General features: G+C 44.5%; 1 protein-coding gene across 5 annotated transcripts in view; it reads left to right on the forward strand.

Annotated features, from left to right (window-relative positions):
- DENND1A (DENN domain containing 1A) overlaps positions 1 to 27860 on the forward strand; it is a 785792-nt gene that overhangs the window by 190286 nt on the left and 567646 nt on the right. For all 5 annotated transcript variants that reach the window (XR_005774032.1, XM_040406251.1, XM_040406253.1 and 2 more), the window contains exon 4: positions 26281 to 26330. Coding sequence is in view for 4 of the 5 variants with exons in the window: in XM_040406251.1 (XP_040262185.1) it covers positions 26281 to 26330 (50 nt within the window). In the remaining variant the exon portion in view is untranslated. The remainder of the gene's footprint in view (positions 1 to 26280; positions 26331 to 27860) is intronic.

Consider the following 27860-nt stretch of genomic DNA (forward strand, 5'->3'; position numbering starts at 1 on the left):
TTGATCAGGCACCATAGTTAGCCAGCGATTGCTGCTTTATACAGCAGACACCTGCCGGCAGTGACTGTGATCGGAGATGCCTCTGATCATGGACATTTAATGCTGTGGTCATTTGCGACCACGGCATCTGAGGGATCGTTTACCGAACGTCTCCCCATCACCGAGATCGCAGGAGCGGATTGGAGCTTTTAAAGGTTCCCAGGCTTGCCATAGCAAAGTACTTATTGAGCCCTGCCTGTGGCAGGAATCCATCAAAACACAGAGTTTTATGATAGACTTCAATGGTAAACTCTTGCAGTCTATGGTATAATGAACGCATGTTTAAGTCCCCTTAGTCCAAGTAAAAAAAAAAGAAGGAAATTCATATATATTTTTTTTAAACCCAAAAGAATAAAAAATTCTAATGATCCCCCTTTACCTACTGCACAAATGAAAACAAAAAAACAACTAAATATATATGCACATCACTGGTATGGCCGAGTGCGAATATGTCAAACATATCAAAATATATGTTTTTAAGTATTTGTCTTGCATACTGAACGCTGTAACGGGAAAAAAAAACATCAAAATACCCGAATCAACATTTTTTATGTCGTACACACCCCAAAATGGTATCTGTATAAACTAAAGCTTGCCCTGCAAAAAAAAAAAAGAAAAAGAGCCCGTACACAGCTCCATAGACAGGAATATAAAAATAAGTAATGGGTGTCAGAATATGGCATTGCAAATATATATTTTTTCCAAAGTTTGTCGTATTTTTTTGGGAAAAGCATTAAACATTACAAAAGCCATATAAATTTGGGATTGCTGTAATCGCACTGACCCGCTGAATAAACGTAACATGTCATTTTTTACTTCCCAAAGAACGCTGTAAATGCAAAACCCATAACCCTATGGTGGAATTGCATTTTTTTTATAGTGCCATTTAGAATTTTTTCCAGCCTTCAGAATACATTGTAGGAAATATTAAATGGTGCCATTAGAAAGTACAACTTCTCCTGCAAATAATAAACCCTCCTATGTCTATGTGAACGGAAGAGTTCTAACCCTTGGAAGAGAGGAAGAAATGAAAAAAACTAAAAATGGTCCTGAAAAGGTTAAGCTGGAAAAGCATGTATGAATTTAGGCAATCCCGCGAAAAAATGCAGAACTCAAAATTGACCACAACAGTCATACATACAGTATGACGGGTGATGAAGTATTTTGTTCATGCGCCAAATCAAATGAATTCTTGATTTTTTTTAAATGTAATTTCTTCCCATTTCCTTTGTCTTATTTGTTTTTGTTTTTTGGGATGTTTCTTGTGCAGTTTTGCTACAGCCTGATCAATCTCAAGTTCCCCTTCTTCCTTCTCCCATTTCTCCGCATTCAGTGAGGACGCCAGTGTTAGGTGACATATGGAATATACGAAGCATGCTGCTTTTCATGCTGCCGCTGTGATTCAAGGATTTTAGGATAGTGTATAAATATTTATATTGGAAGCTCCCAAGGGCAGCCATTTCTTTCAGTATTGTCAGTTTTTTTTTTTGCATTCATTTTATTTCTCTATTCTGTTGACTGCTGTAACACTTACACTTTGCATCCACACACTGGGACTATACAAACAGACTCCGTCTACATGCTGTTTGTGTGTTGCATGTGTAGAGCCATGTGTGACCGATGCCACATAAACTGTAGGGATCCATATTCACTCATGTTGTCTGTTTTCTAGATTGGAAATCGAGACAAAGATTTTTTTTTATCCCAGACCTCTTTAAAAGGGTTGTAATATATCAGATAGGCGGGTGTCTGACACCCAGCAATCCCGCTGATCAGCTGGTTGAAGAGAAGGCCGCGCTTCCTGTGATCGCAGCCTTCCCTTCATTGTTTACCTGCTCGTCATCGACATCGCAGCGGCGAGCAGGTGTAATTACAAGCCGTCCCATTCACTTCTATGGGACGGCTCTGTAGTATACACTTGAATGGGACGGCTTCTTGTAATTACACTGCTCCGATGTCGAGCAGGTATACAATGAAGGGAAGGCTGCACTCGCACAGAGCGCGGCCTTCTCTTAGACCAACTGATTGGCGGTGGTGTCTGGCGTCAGACCCCCGCCGATCTGATACTGATGACCTATCCTGAGGAATCCTGGAAAACCCCTTTAAATTTAAAGTTCTTTGTACAGTAAATCAAGGTTTCTCTTGCAGTCTTAGAGGAGATTTCTGCGCCAGTCTTGATATCCCCTGCACTGCCGAATGATATGCCACATTTATAACATGGCACACGCCTCGTCATAGGCACATAGTCAGCGTACCTAAACGCTCTGAGCTGCCATAGATTTCTGGCTTCATTTGTGTCAGTGAAAATAAATTTGTCGTGGTGGCGGGCAGGCTCCCTTGTCACCCTTTTTCCTTACTAAAAAGTGGCGAGGGTGGCATAAAACTGCCCTTTTAACAAAAAAATATATACATTTGACACTTTTCTTGGTCAGGGAGATGATAAATCTCCAAATAGATTTGGGCTATTTCTAACCTATCAGAAAAGCATTATACTCAGTGGAGATGGAACCACATTCGTCTCTTGCCATGAACTTCAATGAAAAGACCTGCCAGCGCAGCCACCTCTGCATTAAAGCCAATTGAATAATTGACCCCCATTCTTCCCATAGGGGAGGTACCCTCTTTGAATGGGGTTTCCAGGTCATAAATATTGATGGTTTATCCAAAGAATAGGTCATCAACATTAGGGCTCATGCAAATGACCGTATGTATTTTGCGGTCTGAAAAAAATACGCATTCGGATTCCGTATTTTGCGAAACAGAACATCTGGCCCTTAATAGAACAGTCCTATCCTTGTCCGTATTGTGGACAATAATAGGACATGTTCTATTTTTTTGCAGAACGGAAATACGGAAACGGAATGCACACGGAGTACGGTAACTTCTTTTTTTTTCTTTTTTCGGACCAATTGAAATGTATGGTTCCGCATAGAATCCACAAAAAAAATGGAACAAACACTGAAAGAAATGACGTTCGTGTGCATGAGCCCTTAGGGTCTGACCCCCAGCAATCCCATTGATCAGTAATTTGCTATGGCTCTCTTCCGAGGCCTGTGATGTCACTTCCATCAGTCACATGTCCCTTGTCTCATTCAAGTGAATTGGCATTGACCAAGCACAGCCGCTATACAATTTATGGGGCTGTGCTTGGTGTGCCATACCAATCGCTGCCCCTTCATACAGCTATTCGGGTGGGGTGCTGGGAGTCAGACCCCCAGCCATCAGGTATTGATAACTTACCCTGAGGAGAGGTCCTCAAAATTGAATTCCTGGAAAAACCTTTTACGCATCATACTACTTTAACATCTGTACCTTGAAAACTTTCTGAGTTTGACGGTATTTCATCTAGATGCGGAATAGGCGATATACATAGAAAAATTCTTTATTTTAGAGATATTGGGAGATTTGGGGAGATATTGCCAGAATGACCTTATGAGATAAGATCCATCTCCCTTCTTTTAAAGGGGTTGTGTCACATTGTATTCTACATTTTTCAAACCGGCACCTGGGTCTGAATACTTTTGCATTTGCATGTAATAAAAAATGTAGCATAGCCACCGAGTTATTCAATAAAATGTATCTGTATAGCGCCACCTGCTGTTTGTTCTTTTCCTTATTTTTTGGTCAAACGCACCCAGTTTAATGCTACATGAACACGACAGTAAATAATGGCCATGTGACCGTTTAAGTAACGGACGTCACACGGCCATTTTTAGCACCAATGAAAGTCTATGGGGCTATTCACATGGCTGTTCTTTTAACGGCCAGTGAATAGCGTCCGTCCAAAAATAGGACATGTCCTATTTTTGGCCGTTTCAACGGGCAGACGGACCCCATTGAAATCAATGGGACCGTTTTTAACTGCCAATTGACAGGAGTGCACCCGTCTAACGGCCGTTAAAAACTGGTACACTTTATATGGCCATTTAGGGGTTAAAAAAAACTCTCCTCATCCACGTGGGAGCGCTCAGAGACGTTATCGCGCACATCGCAGGTCTTTCGGCAGGTCCTGTTCAGTGAAGAGAGAAGAGACTGCTGCAGTGCGAGCAAGTGGATAAGGTGATGCAAAACGGACACATGGCCAGAAAATGGATGTGTGTCCGTTTTTAATGGGCGTTTGCATGTAGCCTCAATCTTCAACTGCCACCAGCCATGTGTTCTGTTATGGCAGTTACAGGGAGAGAGCTGCAGCAGAAAGGACACCCCCCTGAGCTGATGTTAATGTAGCAGAGCAATTGGAGCAATGAATGGGGAGATCTCTGGATCCATGTGAGGTACAGGGCTGGTTCTAGCTTTGTTAGAAAGAGATTGTCATGTACTATATGATGTCTGATTCTCATTTTTTACATCAGTCATGGGATAACCCCTTTAACTAAAGGCTGGCCTATTATTTTAGCACTCTGTAGACTGCAGCCCTTTTGCAACCTATAGACATCTATAAACAGCGCTTTAGATGTTGTAATTCAGCACCTACCGTAATTCGCCTTTGTAAAGGGTCACAAATTTTTCAAAAAAGTTTGATATGTCATAGAGACATTAGAAGTTTAGATCGTAGGGGTTCTGACTGCAGAGACCCCTAATGCTAGATAGACAGATATTAGATAGACAGATATTAGATAGATAGACAGACAAATATGATATCTATCTATATATCTATCTATCTCCTATCAATCTACCTCATATTTATCTCATATCTATATCTATCTAATATCTATCTATCGTATCTCATATCTATTATATATATATATTAGATGGGTACTGTACACTGCGTGCAGAATTATTAGGCAAATGAGTATTTTGACCACATCATCCTCTTTATGCATGTTGTCTTACTCCAAGCTGTATAGGCGCGAAAGCCTACTACCAATTAAGCATATTAGGTGATGTGCATCTCTGTAATGAGAAGGGGTGTGGTCTAATGACATCAACACCCTATATTAGGTGTGCATAATTATTAGGCAACTTCCTTTCCTTTGGCAAAATGGGTCAAAAGAAGGACTTGACAGGCTCAGAAAAGTCAAAAATAGTGAGATATCTTGCAGAGGGATGCAGCACTCTTAAAATTGCAAAGCTTCTGAAGCGTGATCATCGAACAATCAAGCGTTTCATTCAAAATAGTCAACAGGGTCGCAAGAAGCGTGTGGAAAAACCAAGGCGCAAAATAACTTCCCATGAACTGAGAAAAGTCAAGCATGCAGCTGTCAAGATGCCACTTGCCACCAGTTTGGCCATATTTCAGAGCTGCAACATCACTGGAGTGCCCAAAAGCACAAGGTGTGCAATACTCAGAGACATGGCCAAGGTAAGAAAGGCTGAAAGACGACCACCACTGAACAAGACACACAAGCTGAAACGTCAAGACTGGGCCAAGAAATATCTCAAGACTGATTTTGCTAAGGTTTTATGGACTGATGAAATGAGAGTGAGTCTTGATGGGCCAGATGGATGGGCCCGTGGCTGGATTGGTAAAGGGCAGAGAGCTCCAGTCCGACTCAGACGCCAGCAAGGTGGAGGTGGAGTACTGGTTTGGGCTGGTATCATCAAAGATGAGCTTGTGGGGCCTTTTCGGGTTGAGGATGGAGTCAAGCTCAACTCCCAGTCCTACTGCCAGTTTCTGGAAGACACCTTCTTCAAGCAGTGGTACAGGAAGAAGTCTGCATCCTTCAAGAAAAACATGATTTTCATGCAGGACAATGCTCCATCACACGCGTCCAAGTACTCCACAGCGTGGCTGGCAAGAAAGGGTATAAAAGAAGAAAATCTAATGACATGGCCTCCTTGTTCACCTGATCTGAACCCCATTGAGAACCTGTGGTCCATCATCAAATGTGAGATTTACAAGGAGGGAAAACAGTACACCTCTCTGAACAGTGTCTGGGAGGCTGTGGTTGCTACTGCACGCAATGTTGATGGTGAACAGATCAAAACACTGACAGAATCCATGGATGGCAGGCTTTTGAGTGTCCTTGCAAAGAAAGGTGGCTATATTGGTCACTGATTTGTTTTTGTTTTGTTTTTGAATGTCAGAAATGTATATTTGTGAATGTTGAGATGTTATATTGGTTTCACTGGTAAAACTAAATAATTGAAATGGGTATATATTTGGTTTTTGTTAAGTTGCCTAATAATTATGCACAGTAATAGTCACCTGCACACACAGATATCCCCCTAAAATAGCTAAAACTAAAAACAAACTAAAAACTACTTCCAAAAATATTCAGCTTTGATATTAATGAGTTTTTTGGGTTCATTGAGAACATGGTTGTTGTTCAATAATAAAATTAATCCTCAAAAATACAACTTGCCTAATAATTCTGCACTCCCTGTATGAGATATATATATATATAATAGATGAAGATGAGATAAATATTAGATATAAGATAGATAGATATTAGATGAATATAGATATAAGACAGACATACTGGATGGATCTCTTAATTGAGCCCTGGTTGGTGTGTCTTGTGCCTCTGTTTCCTGAGGTTATTGACCACGATTCCCCCTTATAGACTCCTCCTGGGGTCTCAGGAGGGACGCCTCTCCTCCCACATTCTCCCCATGTAGTAAAAGGTTAGGGACCCAGGCTCCAGAGGTTCCCATGTAGAGCTTAATCTTTGCTGGGGTGTGTGAGATTTTGCCTAGGGGGAGGGAGGGATTGAATAAAGAATAGAAATAATTATGTTTAAAAAATTCAAGGATTTTACAATTAACAAAAAAGTCCATCTGTGCAGTTCAGATGATGAAATTTTAATGATTTAGACATTGTGTGCCATTCCTTTTCGGAAATGACCTTTAGCGTTGCGCTTTCCCCTCCCCGTGTCTTTTCATGTGCTGTACTTCTGATGACACATCTTTCAGAATATGTGTTGTGTGATAATGACCCGGCTTTACCCTCTTCCATGTTGCCTGGTTTGTATGTTTGTGTTACGGTGCGGACCCTCTCCATATTAGTTGAATTCCTTTCTGGTCCATTTGTTTGCTCGACTTCCCTCGGTGTCATTTTGGTATAAAATAGACAATATACTCATTACATGTTATTTTTCATGCTTTCAATGGATACTAAAAATAATTGTTGTGTATTATATCTCACGGGGGGAGGGGGATCTTTCTCATTTTCTAAACCTGTCACCGTTGGTATTACATAATAATTATAATGACAGAACAGTGTATGAAGCTTCAGGTTTTTAATTACAGGCTAATTACCATTGGATGCTTTGCCTCAAATTTTCTCTTCTCTAAGGGCTCATGCACATGACCATATCTGTTTTGCGGTTCGCAAATCACGTTTACAAAAAAACATTTATTTTTTAAACTCCTGCAGAAACTTAGTACATGTTCTATATTTTTTGAAGGGCCGCAAAATAGACATACAGATGCGGACATGACACTAGGGTTGTTTCGATACCAAAATTTTGATTCAGTTTCGATACCATAAAAAAGTATTGCGATACTCAATACCATTCGATACCACGCAAAAAAAATAAAACGCCTAAAAAAAAACAGCGTGCATTCCGCATTTTATGTAACGTCCGGCCCATAATCGAACAGTCCTATCCTATTTTTTGGGGGGACAAGGTGACAAAAATTTTTTTTTAAAAAAATGGCGAATCGCGCAGTTTTTCTTTTCTTTTTTTTCTTTTTCAGTGTTCACCACATAAGAGAGATTTTTTAAATATTTTGGACTTTTCGGACATGGCGATATGTAATCTTTTATTTATTTATTGTTTATTTTATATGTAAAATTGGGAAAGAGGTGATTTATACTATTTTGGTTTATTTTTTTACAGTTTATTTAATAACTATTTCCCCCCTTAGGGGCTAGAACCTGTGATCTTTTCATCCCTTGTCCTATTCACCCTGATAGAGCTCTATCAGGGTGAATAGGACCTCACACTCTGCCTGCTGCCCTGTGATTTGTGCTCACAGCAGCAGGGAGCTGACCATGGCAGCCAGGGCTTCAGTAGCGTCCTGGCTGCCATGGTAACCGATCGGAGCCCCAGGATTATACTGCTGGGGCTCCGATCACAACTGCCACTGCCACCAATGAGAGGAGGTGAGGGGACTCTGTGGCCACTGACACCAACGATTTTAATACTGTTGGGGGGGGGGCACACCGTGCCACCAATGTTTTTAATACTGGAGACGGGGGTAGGGGGGGGGCGCACTGCGCCATCAGTGTTTTTAATACTGGGGAGGGGGGGTGGCGCACTGCACCACCAATTATAATTAACGTTTAATATACAAAATATACAGCCAGCGGCAGAAACACATTGCCGGCACCGGACCTCTGACAGAGCGCTGCAATAAGCTAACGGCGTGTTAGCCGGCGTATGCGCATTAATTACTGTGATGCCGTACCAGGAATGGACATCGCAGTGCGCATGCGCGGCCGACGGACTCAGCGCACAGGCGCGGTATCTCGACGAGAGAAGAAGTAAAAAGATGGGTGGGCAGAGGGAAAGACTGGGCGGGGGGAAGCGACGATAAGGCAGAGCTGCCTGGGCACCTACCAGGTTGACGCCGCCCATGGGCACTTGCGAGCCCTCATTTGCATATCCTACTAAGATGATTTTTGCCAGTTTTAGAAGTCCACGATTTCTTATAAAGGTAACGTTTTTATCAACTGTAATGCTGCTAGAAAGCTATGGGAAGGGTTAAAAAGGTGAAACTGTGATGACAGACTCCCTTTAACCCTTCAGGTGCGGCACCTGAGGGGTAAATTTCTGCGGATTGCAGCACCCTGTCAGAGGTTGGGTGTCGATAATGTGTTTCTGCCGCCGACTTTTTTTTTTTGAATATTAAACGTTAATTATCATTGGTGGCGCAGTGTCCACAGCCCCTCCCCTCCTCCGCCCCCCTGAGCTCTCATTGGTAGCAGCAACACAGAGGTGAGGGAGAGACTGCTTCCTTCTCCCCATGCTGCTGAGGAAACATGGCCGCGCTGAGAGCAGCGCGCTCATGTTCTCTGATGCTGGGCTGTGGAGTAGTATTGATAAAAGGCAAATCCCGGTATCGTATCGATACCGGGACAAAAGTATCGACTGGGTACCTAAAATTCGATGCCCGAAACAACCCTACATCTCACTGTATCCTATCTGCATCTTTTGCTGCCCCATTTAAATAAATGGGTCCGCTTCTGAGCCGCAAAAAATGTGGATCAGATGTGGACTGAACATGCAGTCGTATGCATGAGCTCTAAGGCCTGGTTTAGGGCTGAAACGATTACCCGATTGAATCGAGTAATTCAACACAAAAAAATCATTGATGCAAATTTTTTGCATCGAGGATTCGTTTGTCATGTGACCATGGAGTGGGAGTGAAGCGTTTGCTATTGCTTACCGCTCTGTGGTCACCCATCAGATCGTACCGCACTGCACTGGATCCTGACACACCGTCAGGTCACAGTGCACGTAAGCGCGCACTAAGACCCGACGCTGTGTGACGTCAGGATCCAGTGCAGCGCGCGGAGAAGAGGAGGAAGGAGCTTTGGAGCGGCACCCCTACTGGAAAGGTGAGTATTTTATTTCACTGGTGCTGGGGACATGGCACTGAAGGGGGACAGCCGGCAATGGATGATATGGAGGGGTAGATGGGAGTGGGGGACATGGAGCGGCTTATCTGATGGCACTAAGGGAGTGGGGGACATTGAGGGCCTGATCTGATGGCACCGGTGGAATGGGGGACATGGAGGGGCTGATCTGATGGCACTGGGGCACATGGAAGGGCTGATCTGATGGCACTGGGGCACATGGAAGGGCTGATCTGATGGCACTGGGGCACATGGAAGGGCTGATCTGATGGCACTGGGGCACATGGAAGGGCTGATCTGATGGCACTGGGGCACATGGAAGGGCTGATCTGATGGCACTGGGGCACATGGAGGGGCTGATCTGATGGCACTGGGTGACATGGAAGGGCTGATCTGAGGGCACTGGGGCACATGGAGGGGCTGATCTGATGGCACTGGGTGACATGGAAGGGCTGATCTGATGGCACTGGGGCACATGGAGGGGCTGATCTGATGGCACTGGGTGACATGGAAGGGCTGATCTGATGGCACTGGGGGACATGAAGGGGCTGATCTGTTGGCATTGGGGGACATGGAGGGGCTGATCTGATGACACCGGGGGACATGGTGGGGCTGATCTGATGACACCGGGGGACATGGTGGGGCTGATCTGATGGCACCGGGGGACATGGTGGGGCTTATCTGATGGCACCGGGGGACATGGAGGGGCTGATCTGATGGCAGCAGGGGACATGGAGGGGCTGATCTGATGGCATTAGGGGAATGGGGGACATGGCATGGAGGGGCTGATGGCACTGGGGGAGTGGAGCTGAAGGCACTGGGGTGGGGGGGAGCTGGTGGCACTGGGGGAACTGATGCACTTGGGCTGATCGCACAAAGGGGGTGGAACTAAGGGTGTTGGGGACTGATGGCAGGGGGTCTGAGTTTTTATAAAGGAAAACAGTCTATTAATGAATTTTTTCTTATTAGATTACTCGATTAATCGCGAAAAATAATCGATAGAATACTCGATTACTGAAATAATCGTTTACTGCAGCCCTAGCCTCGTTCATACACCTTTTTCCCTTCTCTGAGGCACTTTTCCATCTTTTAAGTGTGCCCTCACAGGGTGGATTTTGACAGGTTCATACTCCATGGTTGTTCACTTTGAGTGCCATAGACCCACTCGCGGCTTCGATAAAGTGGATGGAGCTAAACCGCAAGCAAACACCTGCCACAGGTTTAAGAGGTGTCCATCCAGACATTGTGCGCCGAAGATAACGTGGTTGCGACTTTAAACCACCAGCCTGTGATCTGCGCCACCACCTCCTATTATAAACAATGGGAGGCAGGCACCAAGCGGCCTCCAACGGAATTTTGATGCAGTGTCTGTGACAAAATTCCTCCGGCGGTTTCCACCGTGTGAAAGGACCTTAAAGGCTATGTAAACCGTCAGGGGGCAATTTTTTTTTTCTGATTGCATTTTACTCATTTTGGGCTAAAAATTATTTTTTTCAATTGGTCTTTATTAAAAATATTCAGCCGTTCTGTGACAAAGGGTTATATGTTTGTCTAGGCATAAGATACATTTACAAAGGGCATAAAAATGATCCAAATTTTCTCTCAGAACATTTTGCATAGAAAATAGCGAGCCCTCCAGCACTATAATTGAAATACGGCCGCCCATACCTGCAATAGATTTCAGTTTCTGGTGTAAGACTAGCACAATACGGATACATTTATTAAGAAGCATGCACCTCTTTTTATTCAGCTGATGCCGGGTTCACATCACTGTTTAGTTTTCTATTCTTCTGATCCGTCAGAAAAAATAAATAAAAAATGGATCCTGTAATTTAATCATCCGTTCTTCTCAGTTATTGCATCTGTTTTAGCCATTTCCGTCTGAGATACATTACTGTATTTTAGACTGAAAAAAAATTACTTTAAAAAATAAATAAATAATGGATCGGAGATGGAAATGGCTAAAACGGACGCAAAATGTGCATAGCTGAGTAAAATGGATGCTTAAAGGGTTTCTGTCCCCTGAAAAATGGGTATTAAGTTGGCTGACATTAGCGATGTGCTAATGTCAGCTGAACATAACTATATTAGCGCCATCTCACTGCCTAAAGCCTTTATTTCACCTGCTCCTAGAGGCTCCGTTTGTCCACCTCTTTTCACGCCCTTCTCTTGATTGACAGGGCCAGGGCAGCGCTGCTCTCCTCCCGCCGGCCATGTCTGCTGTGTAAATCTCACACCGTTCAGTCTTCAGCGCAGGCGCAGTGAGGAAGCCAGCAGCCGCCGAGCGTCCTTCCCTCACTGCACCTGCGCCAAATACTGAACGGCGCAAGATTTACATTATAGACACGGCCGGCGGGAGGAGAGGAGAGTGTGTTATTTTCTTTTGGAGTAATTTTTTATATTTTATTGGTCAGTTTAAAGAGGTATTCCGTGAACTAAAAGTTGTCCCTGTACATCGGATAGGGGAAAACGAACTGATTGTTGAAGGTGTGACCATTGGGACCCCCTGCTGATCTCCTGTACCCCCATCCTAATAGAAGCTTGCCCCCCGCAGCTCCAATCTTTGTCTACGGGGCTGCCAGAGATGGGAGATAACTTGTAGTCATCAGAAGAGCCTACTACTATGCCCATACATTCTCGCTCTAGCTACGGCATGTGATGGTACTTTTTCTTCTTACTAGGCGACTAATATTTGGTCTTCCTTCTGACATTATTTGATATGGATATTCACTCCACTCTTGTGCTGGCAAGGAAAGGTGTTCTTGATGGATCACGAGGGCCTTGTCCAGGGAGAGGGTGCCAGTGTTCACCAGCAGCATTTGTCAGTCGCTTTCAGTCCGCCTCTGAATACAACGTGGCTTCCTCATTACCACCGCTCCCAATTAGTGACACAGAATGCAGTCTACGAGGCTTGGCAGCCTGTTTCCCAGAGACGAGAGGAATGAAAACCCCATAGAAAGCGAAACTGCTGCACACATTCTCACCGTTTTCACATATTGCAGAGCGGGTATCAATGTGAATGGGCTTAATGTGTTTGATGCGATATAGAGGAGGACCCTGTGTTGTTGTTTTTTTTACAAATTTGGAACGTAAAGCAAAAATTCTACACAAAAAATAAAGACTTTGATCATGACGTACAAAAAAACTACATTCATGTTTTCCCTTTTGTTGTTACTTTTTAGATTTATATTTTTAGGTTTGAATTAAATTATATATATATATATATATATATGTTTTTTTTTTCCTTTTTTTTATTAGTTGATGTGTTTTGTCTTGATCAAAGGCTCTTTATGCCACCTCCTTCTTGGTGCTTTTTGCCAGGAAGGGTTTGGGCATCTGTAGTGTAACAATAGGATTTTGCATATGCCCAAGGCAGGTCTCTGGTGAGCCATGTTAATGATGTTGGGATGGGTTTACATTCTTCTTGGAAATAATATCCCACTGGTCTATTGTTCTTTTCATATGATTTCAAGGTGGTTTATGAATATATTTGGGTCAACCATTTCTCATCTTAATTTTTTTTTACCCGTGGTCCTGTCTCGGGACCTTTACAAAAGACTCAGGTTTCTTAGGTTATAATAGTGTGATTTTTAGAATATAATGGTACATTATTAAGGAGGAGAATCTATCAATATACAAAGCTCATGCACTTACTTTTTGTGAAGGTTTTTCTAGAGCAGCAAATCAGGTTTTTCTTTAAAAAAAAAAGGACATTAAATTGCGGCTGTACAGCGGGATATGCTTCCAGCACATGCACCAAATGTGCCTGCAGATTATAATGGTCTAGTATGTCCATATACTTTTATTTTTCTCTTCCAGTTTATTGAAAATTTGTGGTTATCAGATTTTCTTTTCAGAGGAATCCTGGCCAAAAAAATTACACCGTATACTTATATACTTTTTTTTTTAGAATTGAAGTCAGTTATGTTTGGCGCATATACCGAACATGATGTGACCTTTCCCTGCAACGTTGTTTGATTGAAATGTATAAACCCCATTTTTTATAGCGGCCTTTTTGTTACTGTTTTATACCTGAGTGGAGCTTAGGGCTGTATACATCTGCAAGCAAAAAGCAAACTCCATCGGTGCAACACACATCATGATGTCGCTTTTTATACCTCCCCCCCCCCCCAAAAAAAATTAATAAATAAATAAAATAAAATGTAATCTGATTGTTTGAATATTCAAAGCCTTTGTGCTGCCATATTGCTTGCAGAAATCTCTCTGGTCTCCCATGGCAGGAAGCAGCAGGGCAGCATCATTACTTGGCACCTAGTTACAGCTCTAAGCAGGGACAGGTCCTCTGTGAGAAGGAAGATAGATGACGATATGTCAGTAACCACATGGTATCTACAGGGACCCTGAGAGTCTCTCGGAGACGGCAGTGGATCCCACACGATGGAGGAGATCTACTGTCGCCCGATGGATGCATGGGCTGTTTCCTTAAAAAGGGTCAGAGTACATTCCGCCTCAGATCCTTTAATGCAGAATCTATGGGCTATATGGTCTATGGCAGGGATGGCCAACCTGCGGCTCTCCAGCTGCTGTAAAACTACAACTCCCACCATGCCCTGCTGTTGGCTAATAGCTGTAGGCAGTGTGGGCATGCTGGGAATTGTAGTTTTTCAACAGCTGGAGAACCTCAGGTTGGCCATCCCTGGTCCATGGGCTATATGGAAAAGGAATTTTTAAGTGTCCATAGACTTATATGTACTGGAATATGGGTATGCTTGACCACCTCTCCATACAGTGCCGCCATGCCCATCCACAGGAGGTGGAATGGAAGAAGATGTCCCCCTGTTCTGGTGATCGATGGGAATACAACTTCATGGACCTCCACTGATAAATTTCCTGTAGGAGACCATACGTCTTCAGTAAGGCCAAGTTCACACGAACACCATTTTTCACGGATCCGTTGTTCCGTTTTTGAGTTCCGTTGTGTTTCCGTTCTTTTTTTCCGTTCCGTTTTTCAGTATGGCATATACAGTATACAGTAATTACATAGAAAAAATTGGGCTGGGCATAACATTTTCAATAGATGGTTCCGCAAAAACGGAACGGATACGGAAGACATACGGATGCATTTCCGTATGTGTTCCGTTTTTTTTGCGGACCCATTGACTTGAATGGAGCCACGGAACATGATTTGCGGGCAATAATAGGACATGTTCTATCTTTCAACGGAACGGAAATACGGAAACGGAATGCTTACGGAACACATTCCGTTTTTAATGCGGAACCATTGAAATGAATGGTTCCGTATACGGACCGTATACGGGACATAAAAAAACGGCCCGTACACTCGCAAAAAAAACGTTTGTGTGAACTAGGCCTAAACCAGTGGCTGATGGCAGTCCCTCACATCCTCGCCGAGCATGCATGTGATCTCAGTTGAAGGGGAGTTGGGTGATAAGCTGCTGCCAAACAGAACAACAGATTGAGCATATTGAAATTCAGCGTGCCCAATCCTTTTTCCCCCCTGACATCAGCCAAGCAAATGTCGGATGAATAACTAGAGTAATACACATTAGGTGGTCAGCCGGTCCTGCTGAAATCGGCAGGTTCGGTGGACCTTAGTCTTAAATGGATTATCCGGGAAAAGATATTAATGACCTATCTCAGGATAGGTCATCATTATCAGATTGGCGGGGGTCCGACCTGTGACCCCCTCTGATCAGCTGTTAGAAAAAGCCAGGCGGTCCTTGAGCACCGCGACCTCTTCCTAGGTCAGTGACGTCACTGTACATTGGTCACATGGCCTAGTTGCAGCTCAAGAAAATGCAGCTGAGCTGCAATACCAAGCACTACCACTATACGATGTATGGCGCTGTCCTTGGAAAGCTGCCAGGATCCTGCAGCGGTCACCATAGCTCCGGGGAGCTTAGTGGCCCCCTGAAATAGCTGATCAGAGGGGGTTCTGGGACTCGGACCCCCACCAATGAGGATAGACCATTATTATCTTGTATTAGAACTGCCATAAAATAAAAGTAAGAGACCTGTTCATGGCTGCAAACAAGATCACAACATTCATTTACCCATTAACCTTCCAACATGAGGGGTGGAATCTGATTGGTTGCCAGGGGTAACTACTCCGCTTTTCCTTTGTACAACTTTTATGGTGTTATGTATGAATATCTCACTCTTTTCTCTTTTCTGTGCTGATTATTACATTTTCTACTATCTTTTGTGTTTGGGGGATGTATCTCTGTACCCAGGCCGCACAAGGAGCGCTCCAGCATCCGAAGGATTTGTTCAGTCTGATAGTTTGTTTTTGTAAATGATAAAATCTCTTAATGAAGAAGGAACAAATGGATCCATAGCAAGTGCCTCCTTTAAAGTGCAGTGTATGATCTGTGTCCCCGGAGGGAGAGACCTCTTAGTGTCACCGCTTGCCCTGGACATTCACCACCTGCCTCCTTGTCCCAAGGTTGTAGCCTGCCCGTAATCAAATCCCGGCTTGACATTTGGAGCGTTCAATGCGTCCGGTGTGAAGCCTGGTCCGCTCAATATATTTAAGACGGAAGGTATTGATGGTAACGCAGGACTCATTGATTATGTTTGGTTCGCTGGCAACGTTTCTGAAATAAATGAGACAAGAGTGTGGGGATCAGACAGACAGAGACACCAAGACCTTCTCAGAGGCAGGACTTCCTGTCCTTCTAGTCGAAAGCATTGAATGCGTAAGAAAAGCCGCTTTATTATAATGAAAAATCCCATTTCATGATATGCGCCACTGTGTCCTATGCCGTGTCTCCTTGTGGCTGCCCCATACAATAAATTGGATGATGAGGAGGAGGAGCAGGAGACGTTTGCCTCCGCTACAGAGGGTAGTGCCCATGGAAGTTTTATTCCATCTGTTCAGCGTGGATGGGTAGAAGAGGAGGAAGAGGATGAGGAGATTGAGAGTCATCCTCCTGATGACGACAGCGAAGTCTTGTCTGTTGGGACTCTGGCACACATGGCTGACTTTATGTTAGGCTGCCTTTCCCGTGACCCTTGCCTTTCCCGTTGTACGCATTTTGGCTAACACCAATTACTGGTTATGCACCCTTCTCGACCCCCGTTACAAAGATAACTTTTCATCTCTCATTCCTGTGGTGGAGAGGACGAGCAAAATGGTGCAATACCAGAAGGTCCTTGTGGAAAAATTGCTCCAAAAATTTCCAGCTGACAACGCTGGCTGCAGAGTACGTAGTTCCTTGGGCAACCGAGGAGGGGAGACAAGGGGAACACACAGCAGTTCCAACAGAGGCAGGGCAACACTCTCCAAGGCCTGGGACAGTTTCATGACACCCCGCCAGCACCCTCAACCTGATGCGCGACCTAGTGTCACAGGGAGGGAAAAAGTTTGGAAGATGGTGAAGGAGTATGTAGCAGACCGTGTCAGCGTCCTCAGTGATCCCTGTGTGCCTTACAACTATTGGATGTCCAAGCTGGACAAGTGGCACGAACTGGCGCTCTACGCCTTGGAGGTGCTGGCCTGCCCGGCCGCCAGCGTTTTGTCAGAGCGTGTATTTAGTGCTGCCGGGGGCATAATAACTGATAAGGGCATCCGCCTGTCAACTGAAAATGCTGACCGGTTGAAAATTAACAAGGCCTGGATTGGCCCTGACTTCTCTACTCCACCAGAGGAAAGCAGCGCAACCTAAAGGCACTCTTAGGCTCCATTCACACGTCCGCAAAATGGGTCTGCATCCTTTCCGCAATTTTGCGGAAAGGGTGTGGACCCATTCATTCTCTATGGGGACGGAATGTGCTGTCCGCATCCACATTTGCGGATCCGCACTTCCGCATCCGTGCTTCCGTTTCTGCAAAAAAATAGAACATGTCCTATTCTTGTCCGCAATTGCGGACAAGAACAGGCATATTCTATTATGTCGGAAATGTGCGGTCCGCAAAATGCGGAACGCACATTGCCGCTTTCCGTGTTTTGCGGATCCGTGGCTCCGTGTATCCGCAAAACACATTGCGGACGTGTGAATGGAGCCTAAATGGGGCTTTTATGGTGTATTGAATTCACTGTATTCCCATGCACCCCTTTCACCACTAAAAAGGGTATATGGTTCAATCTCCCTTTTCTCGTCCTCCTCCATCTCAACATGCTGATTAGGCTGCCCTCGCTCCTAATGTTTTAGAGGGTCAGCTCAGCAGCAGGCCCTCCCCCATAATGTTTTTGAGGGTCACCATCAGGCCCTCACCCATAATGTTTTTGAGGGTCACCAACAGGCCCTCAACCATAATGTATTAGAGGGTCAGCTCAGCAGCAGACCCTCAACCCTAAAATTTTAGATGGTCAGCTCGGCAGCAGGCCCTCGCCCACAAAATTTTTTAGATGGTCAGCTCGGCAGCAGGCCCTCACCCACGAAACTTTTTAGATGGTCAGCTCAGCAGCAGGCCCTCGTACACAAAATGTTTTAGATGGTCATCTCGGGAGCAGGCCCTCGCCCACAATTTTTTTAGATGGTCAGCTCAGCAGCAGGCCCTCGCTCATAATGTTTTAGATGGTCAGCTCCGCTGCAGGCCTTCGCCCACAATTTTTTTTAGATGGTCAGCTCAGCAACAAGCCCTCACCTCTAATGTTTTAGAGGGTCACCAGTAGGCCATCAATCTTAATTTTCAAGGCTATGTATGATGCCCTCCTTCTTGTGTAAACAATTGTACCACAAATGTGAATGAGGCCTTCCTTCATGTGATATACAGGTTGTATCTGAGTGCCTCTTCCTTGTAATTTTTGGCAGCACTTGCACTTTATATACAAGTAAATATATAGTAAAGAATGTTTCCTAACAATATTTTCTCTAAAATCGATTTTTTCTTCGGTTTTGTGCGTATTATTGTCAGTCTGTAAAAGTGGCGCACTACTCGGACAACATTGTTCCCAGCAGCGACCTGGGAGTCCAAGATGCATCCAGACATCCTCCCCATGCTGTTCCCGAACCATTTCAGTGGTGTTTCCATCAATTTCTGACCTTTTCCTATAAACCAGACACCCTCCCCTCTTCAGAGCAGGGGGTGCCTGGTTTAATGCTCGGGTTCTCCCATTGACTTCCATTGTGCTCGGGTGCTCGGTAGAGCTCCCGAGCATCCTGAGGTGTTCTACTCGAGCACCCGAGCACTTTGGTGCTCGAACAACACTATACATGATATGTCCATGCAAATGACACAGTTCATTGGTGCACACATAAGGGCTCATGCACAAATAGTGTTTTACTTTTTCATAAAAGCTCCAAATTGTATGTTCTTCATTAATGTTGAGCAAATCGAACCTGACGAAGTGGACTTCACTCCAAATTTCATGGAAAATTCAATTCGCCAGGAAGCTGAATTTACTCATGCTTTGTGGTAACGAATCGATTTTACCTGAATGGCGTTAAAGAATAAAAAAAAAATCATTAGTTTGAGCGCGAAGAACCGGCTACCGCCATCTTAATTGAAGATCCTATGTGAAGTCCTGTGCGCGGTAACGTATGACATCACCACGCATGCCAACGTGATGACGTCATCATGGGATGCTCAAGATTTTGTGCTGCATCTTCAGTCCAGAGGGTGGCAGGGATCTAAGGGGTACAATGACGGGGAGCTGCGCAATCGCCACTCCCTTTCATTGCACCCACTACTTACAAAGAAAGTAATTCGTTACAAAGCTGATTTTTATTCATTTTTTATTCGGCGACCCAGCCAAATCTAATTTTCCAATACATCTCTATTCATCATAATGGTCTACTGTGCCTCTGGCCTAGTATAGATCTTTCTATTATGAAAATTGGGGCGTACTCCATCGGATACTGTGTTGCAGAGGTATATTTCTCAAAACGTATTGCTTCTAGGTCAAAGGTGAAGGTTCAAAGAGAACAGAAATGGTGCCCACATGGTTGGAGACATGTCATATCAACCTCCCATATCCTAGCAGCGCTTGCAATACGGTCAGGAACGCCACGTCGGTACTTTTGTGGCCTAGTGTTCTTCCAATTTCTGTAAATGTTTCGGTGATCATTTTTGCACAATGTAACAGTTTCTATGTCTTCTCCTTCTGCTAATTGAGAACCTTCCCACAATATAAATAAGTCCAAAATCCACAGAAACTTTAGGGATCCAGTTGTGAGAATTAACGCTCTCACCCACTTGTGGTAACCTGAGCCATTGGGCACTTCATCAGCTGTATGCAGCGTTTTGGGGGCAGGCCCACGTCCCCTCAGTGTGTACTCCTAGTGTGTAAAAGCTGAGTAGAGAGGTGAAGATTGCAAGCTGTCAAAGGAGGACTTGCTGTTCCGCTGCAGAAGTGTGATACTAAACATCTGGCTGCTGCTTCTACGTCTCCAGATTACGCCGTCATTCATTACACTAAGTGTTGTTTGTCTGAGCACTTATTTCGTACACGATATGACAGAGCCGCGATACGTAGCCAGGAGACCGCCACATTGGAGAGTTTATCTCCAGTGATTTGTTCCGAGTGGTGCTATCAGGTAGGTCAGCTGCAACCTAGGAGAGACATGAGGCGGCTAAATACAGATGTTTCCGCGCTGTGTTTGTCAGATGTAGCAGTGCTGAGGTTGCTGTTTAATTTTTTTGTTAGCTCTCTTATGGGGGAAAACACTTTTTATATTAAGGTCCACAGGAAACAAATAGATCTCAGGGGGCTAATTTTATTTAGGAAATCTCCATGTCTTCACACCTGTGGTCGCTGAGGGCTCTTCTGCTTAGTTCCCGACCGGATGCGTTCCTGCGTCTTCCTGTTCGCAGCTGCTTATACTGTATATTCAACCGAGCTGAAAGACGTACCATCATACCCTTTAATTAAAGAGGTTAGTTATATTTATGACCTATCCTCTGGATAGATCATCTGTATCAGATCAGTGGGGGTCCAGCACCCAAGTACTCCGCCGACCAGCTGTTAGAAGAGGCCGGCGCTCTATGAGCACCACAGCCTCCTTCTAAGCCATGTGACTAGAGATGAGCGAAGCAAGCTTCGGATGCTACATCCGAAGCCGCTTCGCTAAAAAAAAAATGGTCTCCATGCAGTATTAGAATGTATGGGCTCCGATGAGCTGAAGTAAGTTATTCACAAAGTTGTTCTGATTTCGTTGAGTAACTTCGGTAATTGATTATTACAGTGAAAAAACACTTCAAAACTTGGAACCGATCCCGGCTTCCGTTCCGAGTGGTACCTTGTAACCGAAGCCGAGTTAGGTTCCAAGGTTTTTCACTGTAATATTCAATTAACTAAGTTATTCAGCGAAGTCTCGCGCGACTTCGTGAATAACTTACTTCGGCTCTTCGAATCGCCGTACAGTATTATAACTAATTTTTTAGCAAAGCGACTTCGGATGTAGAATCCGAAGTCACTTCGCTCATCTCCATATGTGACGTCATGTTACATCAGTCACATGGCCTAGTTGCAGTGACTTGAATGGGGCTGAGCTTCAACTAGGCCATGTGACTGATGTATGGAAGAGGCAATACCAAGCACGACCGCTATACAGTGTATGGCGCTGTGCTTGGAAAGCTACCCAGGAGCATGCCATGCTCACCATAGCTCCGGAGAGCACGGTGGCTCCCTGAAACAGCTGATCGGTAGGATAGGTCATCAATCATCATTATCAATTCCTGGATAACCTCTTTAACTGATCTAGCTGGAGAAAAGACAGTTTTGTTCCTGTTCATTGCCCACTCATTATCCCCATTTACATGCTGCGATCATCAGCCACTGTGGGGATGAATGATCATTACTACGATCATTTGTTCCCATGAAAGGGAGATTTGCTGCCAACAAATTATGACTTATTGTGCTACGTAAACCCAAAACAGTGGTTTGCTCATTCATCGGGGGATATGTGGCACATTTACATGGGATAGTTTATCAAACACCAGTTTTTATACAAACACTGTGATTTCACAAGGGACTGTGCCAAATAACAAACTCATCCCTGCTACATCTGTATTTCCCAGCCCAGAAGAAGAAATGGTTAAAATGACACTTTTCTCATTTCCACCCCATTGGGCAGGTTATTAGATTGATTTTGCTTGTGTTAGGAACAATGGAGGCGGTTCTGAAATAAATGAAGTGAGGAGCATCCGTTCAGTTACCATTACTAATTCATTATTTGCCACCAGAAGACACGTCCCACGCATACTGATGTTTAATTTATTAGACTGTTTGCACTTTGCTTTAGGCATATCTTGCGTCCTGCCCAGAACTACTTCATCTTTCTGCTCTTTTCCATACCTCCCCGAATAAATAATGATCCCATTATCAGCTGCCACTCATTGAATAACAGCTACGTGGCCGGCCACATCGGAGAGCAGAGTTCTCTGCTGTCTTAATTAGGATCAGAAGAGGTTTTGTAGAACCAGAGATGAGGCCGATGAAAAATTTTATCCAGCTGGAAAGTGGCAAAATATCTGTAACAAGAGTCTTGGTGATTGAGGGTGGACACAGACCACGGTGGATCCCTGTCTTTGAACCGTAAATAGGCCCAAAGTTTGTGTAACCTATAGCTCCCCTTCTAGAACTCACTCTTTGACCAGCCGAAAGTCTAGGGCTGGTCATATGCTTCAGACAGTTTTTGACTGATGGCTTTTCCTCTCAATCTCCCCCCTACATATGCATGCTCACCTCAGCAGAGCATGTATGCGTTCTGAATGGGAACGAGGGTAAGCCTCTGTCAGACTCATCTAGCAAAGCCTTATCTCCCCTTAGAACAAAAGGATTGGACATGTTGAAATCCAACAGCTTGAAACTTCCTCTCTACAACATCTGCCACGTTCACAGAGATTGTTAACCATTGCCACAGAAATCGGCAGGTTCATCTGAGATTGACTTTTTTATTGCTCTTCGACTGTATTCTTGACTTGCCGTTGGCAGTTTGATTTATCACTAGGTTGTCGGGTTTCAGTATTTTCAGAATTCAGATTAATTTTATGCTTATTCTTGAGTCCTACTGGCACTGTCCTACTGCTGTCTTACTGTCCTGCTGCTGTCTTACTGTCCTGCTGCTGTCTTACTGTCCTGCTGCTGTCTTACTGTCCTGCTGCTGTCTTACTGTCCTGCCGCTCTCCTACTGTCCTGCCGCTGTCTTACTGTCCTGCCGCTGTCCTACTGTCCTTCCGTTGTCCTACTGTCCTTCCGCTGTCCTACTGTCCTTCCGCTGTCTTACTGTCCTTCCGCTGTCTTACTGTCCTTCCGCTGTCTTACTGTCCTTCCGCTGTCCTACTGTCCTTCCGCTGTCCTACTGTCCTTCCGCTTCCGCTGTCCTACTGTCCTTCCGTTGTCCTACTGTCCTTCCGCTGTCTTACTGTCCTTCCGCTCTCCTACTGTCCTGCCGCTCTCCTACTGTCCTGCCGCTGTCTTACTGTCCTGCCGCTGTCCTACTGTCCTTCCGCTGTCCTACTGTCCTGCCGCTGTCCTACTGTCCTGCCGCTGTCCTACTGTCCTTCCGCTGTCCTACTGTCCTTCCGTTGTCCTACTGTCCTTCCGCTGTCTTACTGTCCTTCCGCTCTCCTACTGTCCTGCCGCTCTCCTACTGTCCTGCCGCTCTCCTACTGTCCTGCCGCTCTCCTACTGTCCTGCCGCTGTCCTACTGTCCTGCCGCTGTCCTACTGTCCTGCCGCTGTCCTACTGTCCTGCCGCTGTCCTACTGTCCTGCCGCTGTCCTACTGTCCTGCCGCTGTCCTACTGTCCTTCCGCTGTCCTACTGTCCTTCCGCTGTCCTACTGTCCTTCCGCTGTCCTACTGTCCTGCCGCTGTCCTACTGTCCTGCCGCTGTCCTACTGTCCTGCCGCTGTCTTACTGTCCTTCCGCTCTCTTACTGTCCTGACGCGGTCCTAGTGTCCTGCCGCAGTTCTAGTGTCCGCAGCAGGATGATTGAAGGTCGCCAAAATCAAAAGTAGGGAGCTGTGTCTGGTAAGCAGTCAGTGGGTTGTAGCTAGAGTCCCCCCCCCACCCTCCAATCTGATATTGATGGCTTGTACTAATGGTAGACCACCAATTTGTAGCTCCCGAGAACCCCTTTAATACCGAAGCTCTTTGCTTCATTGTGTCTCTCAGTTTACCTCTTGGTCACAATTTTTCTCAATTTCTTTTGACAATCTGTAGCAAGATCCACACAAGCTACATGCAGATTTGTCATAGATTTTTGCTGGTCTTCAAATTTCATCCACTTTGCTGCTACTGTAAACTCTGCAGATTTTTCTGCAGTGTATCTGACCCATGTGAACATAACCTGATGATAATAATTTTTGCAAAAGCCTCTTTCTCCGTATATTGTTGCAGAGTGTCATTTTGGATTTAGAGCAGCTCCACTAGCATATTGGTGACCCCTTTCTCCCAGGCGTTAATATTAATATAAAATTGGACTGGGTCTGAGCATGAGGGAAAAGGGAAATATTCCCAATCTTATTCTTTGATGACATCCAATTTGTTAAATAACCTATGGCAGGGGTGGCCAACCTGCGGCTCTTCAGCTGTTGCAAAACTACAACTCCCAGCATGCCCATACTGCCTACAGCTATCAGCAGGGCATGGTGGGCGTTGTAGTTTTATAACAGCTGGAGAGCTGCAGGTTGACCACCCCTGATGCTATATCGATAGATGGTGGAGAGAGAAGCACTCACCTGGAACACTTACTCTCCTCATTGCAGTAGAGGGGCTTAGTCGAAAGTCTATGAGCCCCTCTCGTTTCCGTCTCCTGCAGCGAGGAGTGAGCGCATGCTACGTGCGTGCTTCTCTCTCCTTGTAGGGATTGTGGGGGTCTCAGCACTCATACCCTCACCCGTCAAAACCTATAATATGTCACCATGACATATCATAGGTATTTGTGAAAGTTCAGTGACCCTTTAAGCAATAAACGCTTTATTTGCTGAGACCATAATATCCCTTTAGGTGGAATTCTAGATAGGCGATAACTGCTAGACTGGTGGGTGTTGAACCACTGGGACACGTGCCCCTAGTTTGAATGGAGTGGTGGTTGAGTGTACACGCTTTGGGACTGACTGAGTTGGTTTGGCTATGTGCACCAATCGCATAGACAGTGAATGGAGCAGTACTGTGCATGTTTCACCACCCCACCTCTTCTTTCAAACAGGCCCCCCCATTCTCATGATCAGTGGAGGTGCCAGGCGTGGAGTTACTTTCACACATTCATCAAATAAATCTGGTTCTGGCAGAGAACATGGAGCATAGCTGGATAGTGCCGCCCGCCCTCCGGACCCTTTGACTATAATGGGATGCAGCAGGGATATGGCCTCTCCCCGGCATATATACTGGATCCGGATAGTGCTTTGTGGGATTCGGCCGCTCCCCAGCATATATGCTAGGATTTGGCTGGACCAAAAAACGTTGTGTGCAGCAATTTTTGTCTGGCCGAATTCCAGTAGATAGGCCGGGGAACGGTCCCGGTCTGGTAGGACACAACTTTCCGTGTATTTATGACTTGTTATTGCTGCTAGGCGGCTATAACTGTGCACGTTACAGATGTGTTAGATGTATGCTGCAGTATTTTGAAGGTATATGATGCATATCATTATATTATATATCAGTGATGGTTTACAATTGTTGTGTAGACAGATTTAAATTTTTCTGAAGGTTTCGGCGAGTTTCCTGCTGGAGTCAAAATGGATAATAGGACAATGAGAAAGCCAGCAGTGATAAGTGAAGGTAGTCACTCTGATATTGCTGGAAGCTCGGCTGTCACTTGCTCCTGGTGACATGTCGCTCTGCTTCGTTCCCCGAGCCCTGGTTTCTAGGTAACAGGCACCAGCGCTGGCAGCAGCACAGGGTTGGTTTTGCATCCCGCACCCCATATGCTGTGGCTGGTGACTATCCCTTGAGGGGCAATACCTCTCAGCAGATCTCACATTTTTGGTCTCTGATTAATTCCTCATTGCGGGATACAATGTTCATTATTCCGCATTTGTAATGTAAATTTGTTGCGGGTTGGCTGATGTGATTATAGAACAGGTCTTCTGGGTCTTTATGTCTTGTTGGTGGGGGGTTTCATGTGGTCTTGTCTGATGGCACAGTAAACCATGCTTGTCTTTTGCAGACCACCTACTTTCCAGGACTTACAGTAGTTTTCTGTCCTGTCACATAAATGGTGCTCATGAAGTGCAAAAATGTGTATCTTTAAAAAAGGGCCTATATAGGGTGTGCATGGCTCGTTGCCATTCATTGTATGTGGTTTTCACATAGGACTATTGCATTGTTTTAACTTACAAATGGTGTCCCACCATAACAGGATAATTGTATAAGTGTCTTATTGGTGGGGGTCCATCCGTTGGGTCCCCCACTGACCAGAAAAATGGGGTTCCCCAGGTACTGGAGTTCCAGAGGAGGACTTCCAAAGAGAAGTTGAGTACAGCGCCGGTATACCTCCGTCAGTCCTATGACTGAAGCAGCATGGGACTCCATTCTTCTGATTGGTCGGAGTCCGAACCCCCTCCGAACAGACGCTTATCCCTGGAGTTATGATGGGTCAACTTCCTGCCCCTTTAATTTTATAACACTACGTTCCATATTACCCACAAATTGAGTTCTTCTAGTGCTGTAGATCTGTATGGACTTTTCCCACACACATCGCCTCAATCAGCACCCACCGCACTTTTGCACAGTGTGTTGTATTATTAGTGCCCTTGATATGCTCTAATAATTTATAACCCTCACTGATTCTTCATTCAACCTATATGCAGCTATTTACTGACTGTTCTCTGTTTCTTTGCAGGAAGTCCTCCAGACCGTCACCAAATTTTGCTTCCCGTTCTCCTTAGACAGGTAGATCTTTTGACTGTTTTTTTTTTTTTTGTTTTGTTTTTTAAGTTGTATATTTAACACTCAACAGTTGTATGCAAAAAATTGTGAATTTTGTCACTCTGAACACTTAAAAAATAATGATCAGGACTTTGTGGGAGTTGGCGGGGCTTCCTGCAGCCTGAGAGTTTTACTATTCTCCTAAAACTGGGTAAATCATTCTCAGTAAAAATCACTCCTGACAAGACTCATGGGAGAGACAATGAGATTTGTGATGACCCTACCAACACATAGTGATTGACAGCTTTCCTTGTATCAGTGTGTATGCAGAGAAAGCTGTCAATCATCATGTGTGGAAGTGATAATCAGGACTCTCACTGTCTCTACTAGGAGTCCTGTCAGAGGTGCTTCTTTCTCAGAAATCCTGTACCAAATCAGATAATCCTATGGATCCCAGAGCTCAGCTTCTCTCCCTCTATCTTACTTGCAGATGGGTCAGCAGAAGCTACAGGTTGTTTTTAACTATTGAATACAGATGAATGTATCAGTCACTTTACCTACTACCAGCATAAATGTGAGGGTATCCCATGGCTGGGCATGCCTCTAGATCAGTATGACTATGGCATCATGTAATTTTCTTCAGATGTGATTTGTGTATCAGAATATCTGCTTGTTTTTTGGGGAGAAACTTTTTGTTAGACAATAAGGATCAAGCAAGCAGAATGTGTTAGTATATAGGATTTAGTTTTGGTTAACAGCAAAAAAAAATTAAAAAATGTTTTTTTGCCATGTTTTTTTTTTTTTATCATCCTCTTTAAAGCAATGCTTGAAGCACCTGGATCCCAATGCATAATTCTTAAGAGAGTCCACTGCTTAACATATTGAATTTATTGAATTTATAATACTGGTCTTTTCTTATGTGACAAAGTATTTTTTTTTTACTACCCCGCTACACACTATAGTTGTGCCCTTTTAAATAAGCAGTTCTTCCTTGAGATAAAGAAAAAGTAAAAAATAAATATAAAAACAGCATTACTCACCTCACTGATCCTCTGCTGCTGCACTTCCTCTGTACAAACTGTAGTTATGCCCCTGGTTAAAGGGATAACATTTTTAGATAAGAGGCATAACTGGTCGATAAGTGATGCTTTTTGGGTTCCCGCTGTTCTTCGAGTAAGGAAGCAGAAACCAGCAAGGGCCTCATAAGCATCGGAACTGCAGCAGAAGGAGGCGAGTGAAGTGAGTATACTGCTTTTTTTTCTTTTTTTTTTATAAACCATTCTGTCCCTCATCTACAAATGGTATCCCAATGAACAACCCCTTCAATTAGGGGTTAAATGACCCCATTAAAAAACTACAGGTTGTACAGAGGAGGATTGGTGAGGTGAGCAATGCTGTTTTTTATATTTTTTTTAATCTACTCTGCATATTATCTAAAAAAATTTTTTAAAAAAGTACTCCCCTCCCCTCTCACAACCCATTCTCTTACTGAAACTCTATATCTGTATTTGTGTCTATGAAATATGCCGAATCTAGCCACGTCTGCTCTGTTCT

Source organism: Bufo bufo, chromosome 8 (assembly GCF_905171765.1).
Source record: "Bufo bufo chromosome 8, aBufBuf1.1, whole genome shotgun sequence".
Taxonomy (NCBI): Eukaryota; Metazoa; Chordata; class Amphibia; order Anura; family Bufonidae; genus Bufo; species Bufo bufo.